The following is a 20,118-nucleotide window of genomic DNA, read 5'->3' as shown; positions in this document are numbered from 1 at the left end:
AGAATCATATTTTATTTTTTTTTTAAGTCTGTAATTAAACAAAATGGAAACACAGGAACAATTGATTATTAAATATTCCATATATATATTATTACATTGTTATACCGAGATTATTATTATTATTATTATTATTATTATTATTATTATTATTATTATTGTTATTGTTATTATTATTATTATTATTATTATTATTATTATTATTATTATTATTATTATTATTATTATTATTATTATTATTATTATTATTATTATTCACCATCATTGATGAATATCTTTAATTTCGGTTATCAAGTCCTGATCAAGTTGTAGGAGTTGTACCTGACCCATCATCAAGTCTGACTTCATAGGAACTTGATGCAGACCTGAGCTAATTTTCCACTCCAGTTGGTAAGTGCTCCTGGGGCTGTCTTTTTATAACAGACAGTACGGAACTCCGAACCGAATTGAAGCAGTCAAAGGATAGAGTAGTGAATCACACTGTTTAGACATGAATTCGAATAACACCGATGAGTAATAACTCATGACCCAGTGCATGATTCTGACGCATTGCCGTCTTAGAATAGAAAATCGGTTCATGAGAGAATTTTTGGATCAATTGTCAATTCATCGAACGCTTGTCATACCGTCATCGTCGAAACGGAGATGAATGCAACCGTGGAGTACACGTGAAACAATTATCGCGGTTTTACGGCTGAACGAAAATTACTCCGCATGATTCCTAATTTTGGATGTTGGCAGCACCTTGCTGAATCGTGAGGGATCATCAAACAATCAATGTTGGTGATGAGCATCATTTGACGCGGAAAAAACATGTTTCGAATCAAGTAGACATTTACTTGAATCGTGAGATCATAAAAGAGCAAATTATTGTGATTTTTTTTGTATTATGACCATTGTGGCATAAAAAAAATTGGGCATCACTAGGTAGAATATGACAATCACATGAAATACATGTTAGAAAATTGAGGAGTGATCATGATTTACTTAGTTGGGATATTACGGCCATGTGATAATACCGTCATAATTTGGTCATGTGACAAAAATGATGATAAATTGTATCTGTCATGTGACAATCATGCGACACTTATATGACACGTCACAATTTTTTGTACATCTCGACGGGAGATCCATGGCAACTGAATCAAGTCACAGAAATTACTTAAATTGAGGATGAATTTGATCTCAACCTTTTCTAGCTGATATGGGTATTTTCCGGCTGAATGAGAAAAAATCAGTGCTGATTGACGTATTTGATACCAGGTAGCTGTCATTTCTCTTAATAAATGCAATTCTGAATCGCAAGGACGAAACTTGCTGCTGCATTCTCAATTTCTACACCAATCTGGACATCCCTCAGTCAAATCAATGTTTCATAATAAATGAGAATGTGAGGATGAGGGAGAAACACCGGGAATATAAGTGACGAAAATGTGGGTAAAGCGATCTTACAGCCAGTCCAGTGGAAAATTGGACTTCACCTCCGGCTTCGTTTATCCTTTACATCCGTCCTTGTTCTTCTTGGGTATAAACCAAAATTCCGTTACTGCTATTTCTCTCGTTGCACTCGTCAGCTTCATGGAGCAGCGAAACTTGAAACAACCAGTGTCCGATCCCTTGTTACTTCGTGCCCTTCATGTGGATAAAAGCCAACAGTGTGAGAGGTTCAAGTGGGATATTGAACATTTTGTCCGGTTACTACTCGTTAGTATGGAAATTTCGAACGTATTCAAGGAGGGAAGCGCTGACAAGTTCATTAACCCCGCAGAAATTTTCGCCGTTACCCCTTCCATTTTTTTTATTCGTAAATGCAAATGTTTCTTTTTAGTCCCTAATGCCGAGGTTTTTGAGAATTTCCCGAAGTCAGTTTCCCCTACGAAATGACGATCATTTCGCGTTGACACGCGATCACTAGGAGAATGGAGAGGGAGTGGCGACTGACTGTCCAGACCATGCAAAAATAAAAAAGAAATAAAGGAAAGTTATTCTTGTTGTTTCAGCCCATAAAAACCATTTACAACTCTGTTCACAAATTATTTGCCGGCACTATACTATCAGGAAATGATTATTGAAATTACAAGTAAAAGATCAATATTTGTTACGACAATTCACTATTGGAAAAGTTTGTCTTATTAAATATTGAATGCACCTCAAACACTTCCGGTTGATACAATTGAACTTTTGTACGATAATATTTTTATCATTGGGATTGTGAAGATGGAGCGCATCAGGTATGCAGTCGGTGAATATCACCGGTAGACCGGATGAAGTAATTTTACCGTCCCAATAGGTCGGAGACTTCGCGCAAGCCACTATTTAGTCATTGCCCTGAACTACACTCTCTTTCACAACGGTCTAACCTATCGTGCGTATATTTCAATCAATAACAATCACCCACATCGAGTGGTTGTGCAACAGACAACCCATTCGAATCACTCTCTACCTGGAGATGTAGTACCCTTCGACGAAAAAACCTATTATCCGTGTCTTTTTTTTTCCTTCGGTTTTCACATTCGATTTCTCCATTCTTAGAAAATCATTAACCAGAAAATTGTTCCCCCATTTTACGAGTGAAGAGTGAAACAAACACGACTGGAACTGAGCTCTTGAGGGAAAAAGTAATTTACCAGCAATATGTGTATGAATCAATGTAATAACCAATTTATTCTCAATTGCTTCGTTCAAATCAATTGACATTTCTGACACAAATTATGCATCTACTTGCATCAATTAGGGCTTTGAATGAATAAATGCTCCGAAAATGTTACCACCCGAAATTATTTTAATTGAAAGGAAAAAAAAAAAATCATTCACCTGTTCATTAATTTCGTTCGGGGAATTGCTAAACGCGGCCGCCAGCTAATGCCCATCGATTTGAATGACGAATAGTTTCCCTGAAAATGACACATTTCGCAAAACAACCCATTAATAATCAATGTGACACATGAATAGAAATATGAATAATTCCAAATTGCACTCATTTACTGTGTCCTTTCCTCCGTCTCCGCCCATCAATTCACTCTCGACAATTAGGGCGGAATATTCCTCCATGTCGATTAAATTTCATTAATGAAAAGCCTATCACAGAATTAATGATGACACGGTAGCGAGGTCAGTGTCATATCTCTCATATACATGTAAAACTTACCCAAACGAGCAGCAAAAATACAACCGATAAGATTAATGGTACTTTGCACTGTTGTCCTGAGTAACATCGCTCTCGATGTAAATGGAACAAATTGTTATTTATTGCGTTTTGTTTAATAAGAGCGATACCCCGTTGATGGATAGACGAAAGAATAATTATGATCGTTTGAAATATTCCAATGAATTACTACTTTTGCGTCAATATTCCTTAAAAGTCACACAAATATTCCACTAATTCATTTTTTGTACATCCGCAAGGATAAAAGAACAAAAATATAAAGAACAGAATATAAAACAAATTCCTCGTTTGATGGTAAACAGTTATATTACGTTCAACTCCTCATTTTAATAGCTGTACTCTCAATGTTACAGCCCTATTGAATGCCTGCGAAACCATTTTACCAGATGCCACCCATTAATTTCATGTTTTAAAGCTATTTTATTTTCTACGACCCATTCCTATTTGCGAAATCATATCCTACGCAACATCTAAATTCAATGAATTTTCCTATTCATCTAAATAATACTTTGTTGTTGACAGAACGTCTGGATACTTGTAGATGTATGACATTTTTCCCAGTTCTGAAAGGTGTATTATTATCTACCGGTGAATATCTGTGGGCTCATGCCAAAATTAGATTTTGGGAAAGAGGAAAAAAATTTTAATCATCTCTGGACATCTGTAAGAAGAATCTTTCTAACACACCTGTATTAATTTATAGCAGTGTAAACCTATTGCTTTGAATGCCTCAATAAAGAAAATAATTGAAAAATCTCTGGACGTCAATTTATATAATTCAATAATTGACAGTGAAAAAATTTCTTGACGAAAGTAAAACATATGTAAGAAAAGACTTTTTGCTCTGAGTATAGGAAGACCTGTGAGGTATTGTGCGAAAAGCCTGGTAAGAGTATCCGTCACTGAATAATCCCATTTTCACGCTATTCACAGTGCTTGTGTGGACGTTGCGATAGGAAGATAAAACTAGACGTATACTGTGTCAGGCAACAATGGATGTGAAAATGTAACAAGGGAAAGAAGGAAGTGAGATGAAGGCAAGCCACAGCATCAAGAACGGAAGAGATAGATAGAAGCACGACTTCGCCAGACAAAACACGAGAATTCGTCACTTTTTCTTCAGAAAATTCTTATTTCCCTCTATTTGCTATATCTGTTTATGGAACGAAAATTTCTTCCAATGTATTCCATTGTGAATAAAAATAGTCCTGACGGAAATGCGTGACGTGAATCAATTCTATTCGTTCAATACCTATCTCCATTTTTCCTACCGATGAAAAAGATGGAAAATGCAAATAATAAGGTAATGGTGGGTAATTTCAGTATTGGTAAATTCTCTCTTGGGGAAAATCACACGATATAACGGGATTATAAATAGAAATTGAATTGACTCGTGATTTCCACTCGATTACTCCACAACACATACCATCCCTGCATACCACAGAGTAATTCATTAACCGTAAATAACATGGGAACAATATTGAATCGCACAATTTCAATCAATCAACATAAGTGGAATAACGTTCGTAACGCAATAAAATGGCACGTTAATGCCTGCCTGTTGATGTTGGTGGCGAAGGGTCGTTATTAATATACACAAATTTACGCTCGTGCAACACCGGATCGTAAACACCACCCGACGATAAATTTCAGTCTGGGCAGTTACCGGGAAAGAGAGAGAGAGGAGTGTTATTCAAAAAAAGGAGTATGTACGCGCGAAGTAAAAATAAAACACGAGATTGTCTCATTAAGTCATCAAGCCCATGACTTAAGCTCATGAGAAAATTTTCTTTCAATTACGCGAGTAATTAGTTCATCGTATGCATAAATCCTCAAACATCATAATTTTTCAGGTGAAAATCCAAAATTTTGGTGACTTTCCGTTTTGAATATTTATATCTACACGGAAAAATCGAATGGAGAAAACACTATGGAATTTTTTAAATTCGGATGCATTTTCTTTTCTACCGAAATCTCAACGTATCTGTTATATTAATGTTGATAATTATTGATCATGTAGAATAATTGTACTCACCACCATTGTTGGAGGAATTCGTTGCTTTTCCAACGGTTGATAGATTCAATTCGGCAACTGTCACATTAACAAATGCAATCAGCAAAACAAAGACTGTGACACTGAGAAGACTGAAAGAATTTCCACTGGACCCTGCCCATCGTACAACACTCGAAGCACCACGTGAATCTCCATAACGCGTCCTCATTGTTCTTATAAATCCATGACACTGGATTCTCTCACCATTCGCATTGAACCCGTTATTACTCCCCGCATTATCCAACAATTTATACCTCATATCATCAGATTCCGTGGGATTACCCTGAAGACGCTCGCAGAGTGAACACCTTGTGGTGGACGCCGTGGATACCAGATTGCTCATACAATCTGGACAGCCAAAAATCACCCGGGAAGACTCCATTTTTCCAACACAAACAAGTGATCTAATAGCAGCGTTAATCGATTCGGTTATATTATGAATATCACAGGCTCAATCTTCAATAGCATAACTGCACCCGATATCTTCAGCATCCTCAAATAAATTACTGTAGCCCGTGACATCATGGGATTCTTCAGTATTATTACTCTTATTTTTGGTGCTCATCCACAATAATCCCGATGGGGCACGATTTGTAACACTTCTGGCCATGTTCTACCAATCGCTACCGCCAAGTTCATCGCTCACTATTTTTTTATTGCTGCATATTTGTTGAATCTCTCCAATGCTGGAATTTCAATATTTTTTTTTCAAAGTCTCATCAATTTCGATCGGGAATATGACCTTTAAATATAATCTTGTGACATGCGTCACGGTGAGAACGCGAATCTAGGTATTTTCATCTTCCACCACCCACGATCAATGCCTCGCTGTGACGTCCGGATATACATGCATTTCTGAAACAAATTATAATTGCGTTATCAATCTGTGTTGGCTTTAATGGGCATTAAAATATTGTGAAAATGAGTGTTGAGATTTATGAGCTGTATGAATTATTTGAAATTTTTTGTTCTTGAGGAAGAGCTGAGGATTTTGGGAGAAAAAATTTATACTAAAATTATAACTATTAGAAGGGTTAAGGGAAATTTATCAGGGCATAGTGTACCAAATCGTAGGAGAATGGAATGGCGAAGATAATTAGCATAGGTGGACATTGATTTCGAGGTAGAATTGAAATCGGCAAAGATGACAATTTAATCAAGAAGCCAGATTATTCAGCAAATCCTCAACTATGCAGTTCGCTCTATCATTTCAGTCTAAATCACCTGACATGACGTATACTACCAAACCAATTAATGATTCTCGTCTATCACCCAAGAAAACCGGGTGGAATAGAGCCTAGGATAATTGAATAGCTAAGGCGATTACAAGAAAAAAATGAACGATGAGTTTTCGTTTTCCTTTAGCTTGAGAAAATAATGACATACGTTAATGCATCTGTAATTGAGAAATAAATATTTGCGATTTACTTTCAACACGTGCGTTACTTATGATGATAACTCTGTGAATCATGATGCAAAAACAAAAATAAAACTGCATCAGATGAAACGAACATTTGTCTAAGCGTTGCATTATTTTATGAAATATTTTATTTCGGGTAGTTTATCTAGTTTTCATAGCGTTCATTAGAATTTGAATGACAAGTTGTATACAGGCGTTTTACTGGGATCAAACAATTCTGTAATTAAAAATTAATCATTCATGGAAGAACTTACTGGAGAGTCTAGTGTTTAGTTCCAGGTGTATAAAGATAATTAAACAAGGAGAAAATAGCGAATATTGTATACATTCCGAAATTGTTTGAATATGCCATAACTACATAAATTATCCGGTTAGAAATATCAGTGAAAAATGCCATGATTGACTTAATTGAAATACATCGGTCATCCCGATACCATAATGAAGATCCGCATGATAACGCGGTGTCAATGTAGAATGAAAAGAGTGGGAATCCGAATTTCCACCAATTTTCGGTAAATGCATACCTCCAAACATCCACCACACGATAACTCTTAAACGTCAAACAACTAACAAGTGTCAAAGTTCTAATCGATATAAAAATTCGCATCTCTCACTTACATTTGTCTCCCCCTCGTGCCACAACGGTACACGCAAATTTTAAAGCGTTTATCTTCCTGTAAATCCAAACGCAAATTACCAGGAGATTCTCCCTTTTTGGCACTTAGCCCACACTCGCGTGTCAAACCCCTATTCAGTATCAGTATTTTCTCCTGAGTTCCCCCTTTTTTTCCACCCCCATCCCCCTCCCCACGACACCGAGAGTTCAACGAACCAACCCCTTCGGGAGTATTGAATTAATAACATTTACTCTAATGACACCAGATAATAAAAATGTAATCCGATGTGAGAAGCATTAGCATTGTACGCTAGGGGAGACAGGGATCAGTTACAGTATTCCTCAAATTGTTGTATTTTTCACCGGATTGGAAAATGGTTGGCACAACGGGTGGGCATGAGATATATACCTAAAAAGCCCACGTCATTTACGGACCACCACCGGCGCGTAACTGACAACGACACGCAACTTGGCATGATTGAAGACCGTGAAAATCCACTACTACGTCGTAAACTGCTACGATTGTACGCAAAAAGCATCAGTAAAATAGCCAATAGAATTTCATCACCTTCTACCCCGCTCTCAACGAATAATTAGAGTAACTTGTATCTCTTGACACGACGCGGTAATTCGATGATATTGTTATCTTCAGTTTAGTGAATCGGTTAATGTGCTGAAGGGAAGGGCCAGTCGGTGGTAGAATTAATACTGGATTTGAGTTTAGAGAGAAAAAAAAAAATCAGAGAGCAATATATAAACGGACAGGCTTATAAGGACAGGGTCTATAAGTGAGGGTCAATTACTCTCATTCGATCAAGCAACAAATTCTTCTCAATAACAAGTTGCAATTAATTTATTGGATTTGAAGGGGAAAGGAATCGTCAAGCGTGACGCCGCAGTAATCAACGGTGCGACGGGGCACGCGGCACAAATTTCATCCCAGACCCTCATCAACGATTAAATCACTGCAACACTTTTACGTTACAACATACACTCCTCATTCTATCAGTACAGTTGCAAAACTATTTTTATGTATACGACTAGTCTAGATGAAATTGATTATGTGTTTTGTTTGTCTTGTCGTGAATTTGGATCGAGGTAGCCCAACCTGGCAAACATCTATTCAAAGCACATGTCTCAAAATTCAAGTGAGATTAACATTGTTGGCTGTTTGTCGGGAGGTTAATATAATGATACGTCGTTTTTGTGAGAGGAAAAAAAAACTTGTTTTTCCCGGGAAAAAGGAAATTGCGCAATCTGATGAAATTGAGTGATACGGAAAATTATCAGTGTTGGTAAAAATGGTAAAAATTTTCGAGTTATTTGATGGTGATTTTTATAGAAGCGACAGTGCATTTTCGGAATTTTAAACTATTGAAGTTGAATTCAATTCCTTGTATCTTTTTCTTTGACTTTCTCAGTTTGAATACCCAAATGATGTGAAATTTCGAAATACATAATGAATCATTGAATTCCCCATTTCTCTAAAAATATACACCGACGTGTTTGTCTAAATCAATTAGTTTATTGTATGACTTATGTCTGGCGTCTCAGTGTAGTACAATCTTCCCACGAGTAATAATTGATCACGATCCCTCATCGAACCGACGTTCCTTCACACTACGTCTATCCATTATTTCGTTCCATGTCACAGATTGGCTAGTTAACCCTCTTTGCACTCCAGATGCGAGACAGTTATTTTTTTCTACCGCCTACGGGCAACTCATGACGGCATTCAATACGAAAATCAAATACCGAGGATGGCGCCAGGCAGTACAGACAAAGGTAAATAGACCAATGAGAAGAATAAATTCATTCCATACTAGATACAATCAATGCTCAATCAAACATTCATAATATTCAACCACGATAATAATGGAATGAACAGTTGTTATCTGTCTTGAGGTCAGAATTCATGAAATTAAAATTAAAGGTATTCCAATGAAATTCCAGATGAGTCTAACAAGAATTTAAGTGAATTAGTCAGTAGAAAAAATCGTGATAAGCCCTTCTAATTGATTTATGTAGAGTTGTCTGGTCGCAAATGGATAATATATACTTATGTATTCAATTGAACGGATCAATCATTATCTCCGAAGAATCTCCAGTGATAACTCCGTTCGCACCCTGTTTTCATTTCCATAACCCTTTCCATAATAAACAATCTCTAGTTTTATTACTCTCTGATGAATGCTGTGAAGTATAGGCCTCATTGTATCAAGGAAAGCCAGGCGTATATCACAAGGTCATTTTACGGTGAAAATTTTGGCAGGTCCTAGTTTCGTACATTAACACTGTACTAGTAGATAGGCGGTTGTAGCTGGGCATTTTCAGGGCGAGAAATGGGACGCTCGATAAAACCGTATGACGCGCACGATGAGGAAACGAGAGGAAACTAGAGAGAGAGAGAAAAAAAAATGAGGGAAAGGGAGAAAGATGACACGCGAGCTAAAATAGGAAAGCAAATAGAAAATATACAAAACAATTTTTTTTTGGTTCAAGGAAATGCTCAATTTAAAGTCACTATTGTTTCGTCAATCATTCAAAACAAGATAAATTAATGAATAAGTTGAACCACTTGTCTATTTATAAATTGTTTAGAGCTATACCTGCCGACATATTCGACTTAAAAACACCTGGGACATTAGCTAAGCTGCAAACTTGTCCAACTTAACATTCTACATTCCATCGAATTCAAGAGGATAACACAATATATTTTCTAATGTTTTTTTGCCTTTTGCTACTGCACAAATTTCCTGAAAATACCACATCTGACAACTAAACCGACCGGAATAGAAATTTAACTTTGACCATTTCATGAAGATCAATATAATGCAAGATAATTCCCCTCAAAATCAAATCAATCGCCAATTTGCATTGGAAAATCTCGCCAACCTTAAAATTATCGCTCCACTCAGGAAGATAATAATATTTCCAATTATTTCCCGACGCCGTGCATCAACCACCTGGCGCTGCATCGGCAAATATTATTCCGATTACTCTATCGGTTGACGCAATCACCGTAGATGTCAATGAATACAGCCAATACCTAGAGAACCACGAGGATGATTGTGACGATAATATTTCGCATGCGCAGTTCCACAAATCCAATTTCGAGTCGAATTGATGAAGAACAAAACCCTCTGCAAACGCGTACCAACCAGTGACACAACTGTCACAACCCTGCAAGCGTTTATGATTCCACTCCAGCGAGACATAATAAAACGAGTAATCCCCCTCCGATAAGAACGAAACATGCATTCTCCATTGCTAAATAAAAAAATAAAAAAATAAAAATTATAAAGCAGATGCGTTTAATCACAAATTTAAAATGAATTGAGACGCATTGGATCTGTACTGGTCTCATCCTGTCCTTGTTTTTTCTCCCCAGTTCAATGTACGAAAGATTTTCTCCGGTGGTGCTCGGGCGGTCCTGTCGGCTGCTGCGCAACGTAGCAACGTTCCGCTTCGGAACACGGGGCAAACTGAATGGTAGGAGATGGTCGATACTCTTGTTCTCCCTCCTCCCTGACACCCCCTGGCATTGCCAAACAGCAACCCTCTCTTACTCTAACCTTCCTCGTGGCATCCCCGTATCGCACAAAGTTTGCATTCCATCTCTGTCGTCGTCGACGGTCTTGTCGTTTTACCATTTTGACGTCGGGACCACCTCGACCCACCTCGACCCACCTCGACCCACCTCCCTCTCTATCAGCCGTCATTCCGCCCTCTTACGCTACTCCTCGTTGCCCGGTCAACGGGCGAATTTCCCCTCGCAGCCGATGTACAACTGAGAGGCGCTGGGAGTACTCGCCAACCTCGCCAACCTCGAAAATGTGTACGTTACGTGATAGTAGTAAATGCACGAGGGCAGAACGTTACGTCGAGCGACATCACTGCAGTCAACCAGGCTCATGGAGCAGCGTTGATAAGTTCCAAGTGGAAATTCAACATTCATGTTGATCATCATCGTATGCACCAACCAACAGATGTTAATGATGATATGAACTGATGTGGAAAATGGTGAAAATATTTGCAGGATGATAAATCAAGTCAAATTACATCTCGTCATTAAATACTGGGGTCGTTAATTTTTAACGCCATAATTCAACGAGCTCTGCATATAAACAAAATATTCCCATGATGGGTTGCCTTGGATACTCAAATCTCCACCTTTTTATTAACAGCACACTAAAGTAATTGATTTGAGGCTCGATGGTCATTTAGATATTTTTCCAAACTTTCGCTCCTCAATTTTCTTAAAACTCATAATTTTTCCCGAAGCACTTGTCCTTAGAAACAATCACTCTCAAATTGATTGAAAATTTCTTCTGTGACGAGCAACATTTTCTACGTTATGTTTGAATAGTTTCTTCAGTCTTGCCTCATAAAAATAATGAAGTATTTCCGCGGGAATACAGCAGTTCGTTGAATCCTTCATGTCAGGATGAAGATTGTCGATAGGGTTGGGGTGATGATGGGATTGAATAGTGCTGTGGAAAGGGAAGGTCATGTCTGGAGAATAGAGGTCGAGGTATGCGGGCCAGTGAATGGAGGGGATGGAAAAGCCAGTGGGAGAGAGGATGGACAGTGAAAAAACATGGGCTGATTGTTGGTGAAAATGATTTCCCGGATGTGAACCACTGAGTGTTGTCGAACTCAACGGTCTGTATACATTTCTCCAGTACTCGTGAACCCGGCTCGGATGTACTCGGGTGAAATCGCCAGTTGAAATTTCCTTCCCGCCTGGCAAATATCTCACCCGGTCCTACCCCCACGGATATTTTCCATGTTTACTTATTTTTCCTCGGTTTAGTGGTTAAATTCATCACATTTGTTTGCGAGAATGGTGGTATTTGCTTGGGCTTTTTTTTTCATCCTAATTAATGTAATTTAATGAGTTGGCGCAGGGAGAGTACATTGGACTACTACAGCATTCTTTGTTACATAGGGTGGAAATAATTATTCCATCAAGGCAGAGTCTCAATTATCAATAAAAAATGACAATTCATAAACTGCTCAATGGTCATTTGCAAGAGAACGAGGTTGAATTCGTTTTTCAAGGAAAGAAAGATGAAATTATTATTTCTCTTGGAAAATCAAGAAATCCCGAGTTTTTAACAACGAAGAACGGAGAATGCTCTGACTTGTTTGAATCTCCATGATTTTTATTCTTAGTATTTAATGACGGCATTCCTTATAATTAATTTTAGTGAACCGAGTATTTGATAGGAATGTCAAATATGTAAATCGTGAATTTTCGCCATAATGTTTGGACAATGAATTTCCTCCACACTCTGAAGTTGATTGATTATTTCAGCGCATTTGTGGTATGTCTACTGAAATTACGATGGAATTTCAGCGTTTGCATCGGTAACACGAGAATTCCTCGACTCATATGAATTTTCTAATTCAAACCTGAAAATTCAGCCAAAAGCTCGAAATTTTCGTGAATTCTCTCCAATCGTAGCATTGAATGAAATAGGGCAAAAGAAATGAAGAGGAAGAGCGAAAATTTTTGGGTAGTCTATGCCGAAAATAGTCCTTATATAAAAAGGAGAGCATAATTTAATTGGGCTACCGCTCAAAAATCGAATTGAAGAAAGTCGAGAGAAATCAAGATAGCAGGTGCGAGGGAATCGTTTTTTTTTTTAATTGGAATGAGTTATATGCCCCTGGAGCATTCTTTGAGGTGTTCTATTTAATATTGAGTAGTATTTATTAGGCCATGAATATAATTATTCATCGTGAAATGCAAAATTTCGTCTTGCGTTACTTGTCAAAATTACTCTCAAATTGAAATTTACACTGTATAGGACTGTTTCAATGGAGATAACTCATAAACCATTTTGAAGAGCTCTGAAAGAGCTTTCAAACGATTCATATATAAAGTCGATTCTGACGATTTAATTCCTATTTATGAGTGTTTGAATGTATATTTCCAAATGTCACACTTTCCATTTATGAACGAATTCAATGTACGATAATTCTTTAAGTTTTATACGGATTATGATTATTCATATACTAATTTGGAGCCGTTGAAATATGCTTCAAGGAGATTCTCTCGTTATTGGGTTTGGTTCTGTGGCTCGTGAATGATGTGTCATAAATCCACCCTCACACTCTATATCTCGATTCTCATCTGACCTCATTGGTTACATTACTCCCGAATGTCTCCATTTAGAAAGAAGAATTTAATTATCTCGAATATACAGACGTGAATTATTAAATTACTAGTTTGGAATGAATTTAGAGAAAATGGAAATAATCATTGAAATATTGACATCATGCAACCGTGATCATGCAACCGTGATAAAAGTTAGAACAAGTAAAACAGTAAAAAAATAGTGAAGCCTGTTGTAATACAATAAAAATATATACAATTGAGAATCCCTGGTGTCTGGGGGTGTTTAGGTGAACCAGGGCGTGGGTGGATTATGGTAGTAGTGGGGAGAGTTTGGAGTGAGAGGGGAAACAGTGATGGAGAATAGAAGAAAGAGGGAAATACTGTGGCACTGGATGGGCGACAAGAGGGAGAATAGGAAATGGAAGTGAAGATAGTATAATACTACGCCGCAGTAAGGTTCGTCGATCGATCGCGGCCAAAACATTGCCACATGCCCGGCTATCGTGTCATGACCGTGAGCAGCCGCGATGCGTTTATTGCCACGTCAAAACTATATCATGCACATACCTTATTTCCCTCTAACCGCGTGAAAACAAAACGCACTATGCACTCGCAAAAGTGATAAATAACACTGAAATTTCAGCTAAAAACTTGAAGTTCTTCACAATGCCACAGCGACATGGAATTTCAGTTGAATTCAATCAAACCACGAAATCAGTTAAGATCAGTCAATTTTTTATTGATTAATCAAACTGAATTGTATTTCATGGGAAATTAGAATTTTATCGGAGAGTCTAGGAAATTAACGGACTGCTCCAGTAAAAAATAGGACGATAAATAATATACGAATTTTATTTTTTAAGTTGAAATTTCAAGAGTATTTGTTTGTGTTATTACGACGTAAAAATGATCAAGTAGTTGTCTCTAATTACCCAAGTGCTATCGTGACATAAAGTCCCTCGTCATTTTGTACACGGAGCCAATCAAGTACCAAGGGAACAATAATAAAAGAATAAAATTTACCCGGTTATTTTCGTTACGACAATCACGAAACAAAGTTCACTTGCGTGAACTCCATTTGATTCCTGGACATTGCATTACTTTATGTGTTATTTATTCTCACTTCGTAGTTTCTCCTCCATTACGAGGAATTTCCATTCCTGGACTACCCAGAAGAGCACAGGAAAATCCGCGTAGGCAATTTGGATTTACAATGCCACATGAAAAATTGAAACAGCGCCACATAATTCTTACACAATGGTGCAAAGGAAAATTGTAACGTTTACTGAATTATCACATTGTCACGCTCTGACGTCAAACTGTGTTGTTTACCCAGGAAAAAAAAAAAAGAATTGCGTCGAAGTAGAATAGCCTACACTCAGCCCATCTATTCAACACTTGAATCGTATGCCAATCATTGCCATCTGATTGACGATACAGGAGAAGAAAATAAAAGCCTGTAATTAGCTTTTCACTTAGAATTCGGTTTCTCCTTATGGCAATAGACACCAAAACACCCCAGCAATCTACCAAATAAACTGCATCGCAACAGTTACGTATATCTAAATGTCATCAGTATCAGGACTGTTTAAGCGGAGAGAAACGATAAAAGGACAATAATGTGACTTGCTTTCCCTCAGGATCTGCAATTTCTTTAGACAGTCAATTTATTTTTTTTGGATACCACCGTGACAATTCCAAGCGATACACATTTAAGAAATGATCAACAACCAGAGAGCAAGACCAGATTGTTTTCTCGATAAAATTTCCATCCATATGGAGCAAATTCTGTGGAAATTCTTCCTATTGCAAAACAAAAAATCCCCTTCATCCAGATTAACCTCGATTTTATCCCTGTCATCTGGTGTGAAATATTCACTGTTGACATTTCACGTTCATTAGCGGCCAATTCTACCCGCCGATTGTATTACCCAGGCGAAAAAAAAATCCGGAAAAATTTAATCAGAGGAATAAACCATTCAGCTCACAACTATGTAAATGATACACCTCAGTGACTGAAGTTAATAATTTACCGATACTCTTTCACCAGACGATAGCTTCCGGTGATGCGAAGACGAGAGGCACCTACACCAGAGACGTTTCCCTTCGTGACAGTGTTTCTAGGCCAGACGCCTTTTAAGATTTCACCGAGAGAACACGAGGTTGAATACACCACGAATAACTCTGATGCTCGTCGTTTTACCGAGTATGAAGTACAGCCCTTATCATCATCATCAATAAAAATAATACCATACGGTATCACCTTCAACTCCTTTCCCCCCACTATCAATATAAACAAACCCCTCTCCACTTTCTATTGTTGAGCATTTCCTTTCTCCCAATTATCAAGATATACGTTATCACAATGACACAAATTTCTTGCACCAACGTATGTAATGGGATCAACAAGTACCACTGAACTCCATCTGCACTGTTAATCATCTCCAGATGGATTGTCCCTTTGTTATGATCGTATGTCTGTTTAGTCTGTTCAGGTCGTCACTGCAACTCATTAATTTTTCCTAGGAAATAAAAAGTGAAAGGTAAAGAAAAAGTGAAGAGGGTTAAGGCCTAATCAACAATTACCGATACACATTGAAACGATTTGTCTGTATAAAAGGAGTCATATGCGCCGCGCCTTTCACGAAGCAAACTGCGGTGCGATGAACGACGCAAGCCACTGTACCGAGGGGGGTTGTTAGGGATGTATATACAACACTGAGGGAGGGGTAAGAAATTGCGCAGTAAGGAATTGAACCATAAAAAGGGAGAAGGAGAACACCGCCCTCCTGAATCTTCCGTAACAACAGTCTAATACGTCTCATACGTCTCATAGTAATCCAACAAGATAAATGTCAATTAATATTGGAACAGTAAATTTCAATAAATAATCATGCAATAATATACAATCAATTGATAATATTGTTTCGAGAAATTCATGGTTGGGGGATTAAAGTAATACAATTATTGGAACAAGGCCGTTTTCTATTCTCTATTATGACGCCTTGAGGGCTTATGAAAGCGATTGAACCTAGTGCGCAGCTCTAAGAAAACGACGGTGGCAAGGCAGAATTAAATTCTGATATAGACGACGCGAAGAGAGATAGAGGGTAGAGGATAAGAAGTAGAAATTCACAGGCGTCGCGACGCTTGTGTACCGACTTGGGGTTTCTAGCTTTTTAACTGTGTTGAAAATCTTGAGTTGCCGTAGGATGAAAACAGAGGGAGACTCAGCGATTGAGAAGAGCGCCAGTAATCCTTCCTATTTATTTTTCGTCTTCAGTTTATTATCTATCTCTGTTTAACGGGTCATTCCACCTCTTGGTGGAGGCAACATTGTCGACGCACTGCAGGGGATGCTCCTTGGAAGTTGAAAATTTTATTGTCCCCTGGTTGAATCGCAAGCGTGAGACGCCCTTATGCTCTCCCATTCAGAACTCGCTACTTGGATTTATTCTATGTATAGATTATTTAGCCTCGTTGCCCCAGACGGTATTTCGCTGATTCCACTATTTATTTGCTCCTTATGAGTCATGGGAAATGGTCACAAATTCTTTTTCAATTATGCGCTCTAACTATTTGATCGGTGGACAAGGGAATTATCAGCTCATGGCTTTTCAATTTGTTCGACTGACTGGTACATGAATTATTGCAGCCGATTCCTGCAAATTGCAAACTTCTGAGGGTTCGGGGTAACCCTTCCTGAGTAATACTCAACCCTTGGCTTCTATTTTACCACTTCTTGCTATTTGTAGACGTACACTGGCTGAATAATGAACAATAATGTTCGTATATGTTCAAACATGGACATTTTTTTTTCCTATCGTTACACAGTTGCGCTATTTGTTGCAACAATGACGAAAATTTGTGCACGAATTCACTCAGGTCTCAAGGAGCTATTGATGAATCTTCGATAATTAACGAGGGAGAGAAATTACTTTTGAAAATGCCAGTCATTATTTTGCTTAAAAATATTCATATCGCAAAAATAACCATAATAATTTGTAGCGACATGAACTTGAAAGAAATAGTTTCACATCCGTAATAAACAACTATGCGTTATGCTTATAAGGGAAAAAAAGAAATTCATGGAAACTTAAATAGTTATTTTCAAGGGAGCGATATAAAAGCAGGCCTCAAAATTTCATGAGTTCCTGGGACTAGCATCCCCATAACATTCCAAATACTTCTTCCGAATACAATGTTTTAAATATTCTTCCCATTAAATTCAAGAAAATTCAAGAATATATTTCCCAGAACTTTCAAAATTTCTATAAATTCTCTCTTCGAATTATGACAGTTGAAATTGCAAATTGGCAAAATTCCTAATAGATCTATGACACGTTCATTCATAAATCAATGAAAATAAAAGGTAAGAGGTGCTTTCAAAGCTGCTCTATTTTCCTTCGTCAACGACTTCGCAGGGTGAAGTCGCTCACGTCAATAGCTGTTAGGACTGCATAAAACGAAGTCAAAGTCAATATATACGTCGAATTAATGGCCAGGAGGAATGCGAAGAAGTGTGTGAAAGGGGGCAATGTTGAATGAATTTTTTAAAAAATTACGAAGAGAGGGGAATGGTGATGTCGATCAGTTTCGAACGAGCCTAGACCTTTCAACGCTTATGGTGGTATCAGACTACTTTAATAACCCAAATGTCTGATAATAGGAAGTATCCCCTCCCACGTACGTTTTTTTTACTTTCCAGATGCGCATACTATAGGAAGTTGTATTGAAGCAGTTGAACAGCCACAGTCAAATATTCTCACGATTTTTCTACCGCACTTCAAGAGAATGAACTCGAGGCGATTCGAAAACCGGCTCCACAGCGAGTTGTTCGGAACCCTCAGACCCTGCCTCGAGCTCGTGAAGCTGTGGTATCCGGATCTTCGTCTGCTACTTCACTTGCATACACTCTCATGGATAAAACCCTTCTAAATACTGATCAACATACTATCCAAATTTCTAGAAAAACATCTCTAAATCTATTGCGAGGCTAAATTGAATGAAATGCATCACCTTGTCTCACTTAAGGTTCGTGGAATTTCTTTCACTATTCTAATTTTAATTTTCAAGCCCGATCAAACAAATTTGAATGAAATCTCATCCCCAATTTTTCTAGGGATATTTAGAATTCAGGCAATTCGGAAAAATGATCTGTACTATATGTTATACGTATCTTATACTTTTATAAACTAATTCAATGAAAAAAATGTCATTGAAAATTCAAGGCGTTGCCCTAGTAATCGGTTTAACCTTCAGAAGTTCACAATTATTAATAGGCATAGTTTGACGAATATCTATGAGTCTGAATGATACAGCAAAACTGGGGTAAGAAGCGTTTTAGTAGCTCTCTTGAAATAAATAGAATTATCGACGAGGGAACAAATCAATTTCTTTTTCTCGTAACTACCCATTTTTTCCGAAGAATTTATCTCGCTTTGATTGCTCAGTTATTGAAACGAGTTAATTCTACTCAAGTGTCACCTGAATCAGGCGTGGTGTTTCAACGGGTCCATGCATCGACTGCAGATAAGAGTCTCTAACTTCGTCGTAGGGGGAGTGTCAATTCCCAGAACAAAGCATTCACCGAACATTCCCAGGAGTTGCTGAGACGAAGAAACAACACTTTGAACTTACGAAGACCAGACTGTTCCACTTTCCCAAACCATTTCAAACTGGAATAGACTTTTGGCTAGACAGACATCGACTTTTTTCCTGAATTTCGCAAACAAATAATTGTCAATAAACTATTGCTCGGTGGATTCATGAAATTATCTCATTGCACAGCTCCAAGCCAGTGTTAATCTCCTGATTATCATCTCCTATCGATAATGTAAGTATTAAGTAATCGGCGTCTTGGGGAGAATCGATCAATATTACAATTACATCAGAAACTTTCTGACAAGTTGAATACATTATTTGAATATCAAAGCTGATGGGGATTCACATTGATCTCATAACTTCAGTCTTCTCACACCTTTGATTGACTAGTTGGACGGAGTCTCACGTACTATATTCGTGACTTTTCTTCCCATCTCACGCAAAACCTCGTTATCACTTTACAATCACTAACGTCACACGTGGCTAGTGAAGTTCAAAATACCAGACTCGAGTTTATATATTATATTCCCTCCTTACCGAATGAATGTTAACGGGAGTGTCGATATGACATAGGCAGATGCGAGTAGACTAATTCTCCAATAAAAAATGTTGACATTTTCAACGACAAACAAATTCACATGAAATTTATACTCATTTCATTGGGATTCTAATGGAACTGTGAGATTTCTGGCCGATACGATGATTAGCGGAAAGCACTTTATTTATCACTTCTTAATCTATTGAACGCCTAATTAAATTTATTTACCAATTTTCACGATGGCTTTTAAAATTCAAGCATCAATTAAAATGGAAATCATAATTTTATTGAATTTTCAAGGTGAATAATTCTCACGACATTGAGAATTCAGATATATATAGATTCCTCTATTTTTTTCAATTGAACAATGAAATGAAAAATTAATTAATCATCCACTGCATCCCCTACTGTCATTCTCTCTCACGTGTGCATACTCTTTTTCTATTGGTTTCCCTTATAGACTCCAAACTATTTGTGTAGTACAGTCAATGACGCGCAAAATCTATTGCATATTCCCTTGGATAATGTGGCATTTGAACGCACACATGTAGAAGAAATAATATCGTCAACAATTTTATTTGATGACTCGACCTTTAA

General features: G+C 37.6%; 1 protein-coding gene across 2 annotated transcripts in view; it reads right to left on the bottom strand.

Annotated features, from left to right (window-relative positions):
- LOC105265068 (insulin-like receptor) overlaps positions 1-20,118 on the bottom strand; it is a 40,861-nt gene that overhangs the window by 15,695 nt on the left and 5,048 nt on the right. Inside the window, exons 1-2 of one of the 2 annotated variants that reach the window (XM_011302356.1) lie at positions 15,413-15,948; positions 5,199-6,071 (exon numbers count right to left, since the gene is read on the bottom strand). In XM_011302356.1, coding sequence (XP_011300658.1) covers positions 5,199-5,598 — 400 coding nt within the window. In that variant the 5' untranslated portion in view covers positions 5,599-6,071; positions 15,413-15,948. Of the gene's footprint in view, positions 1-5,198; positions 6,072-15,412; positions 15,949-20,118 lie in introns of those variants that run through there. The other variant, XM_011302355.1, reaches the window with a different exon arrangement.

This window comes from Fopius arisanus, unplaced genomic scaffold (assembly GCF_000806365.1).
Source record: "Fopius arisanus strain USDA-PBARC FA_bdor unplaced genomic scaffold, ASM80636v1 scaffold00027, whole genome shotgun sequence".
NCBI classification, from domain to species: Eukaryota; Metazoa; Arthropoda; class Insecta; order Hymenoptera; family Braconidae; genus Fopius; species Fopius arisanus.
Note: the sequence above shows the minus strand (reverse complement) of the source record. Positions and strands in the feature narration are given on the sequence as shown.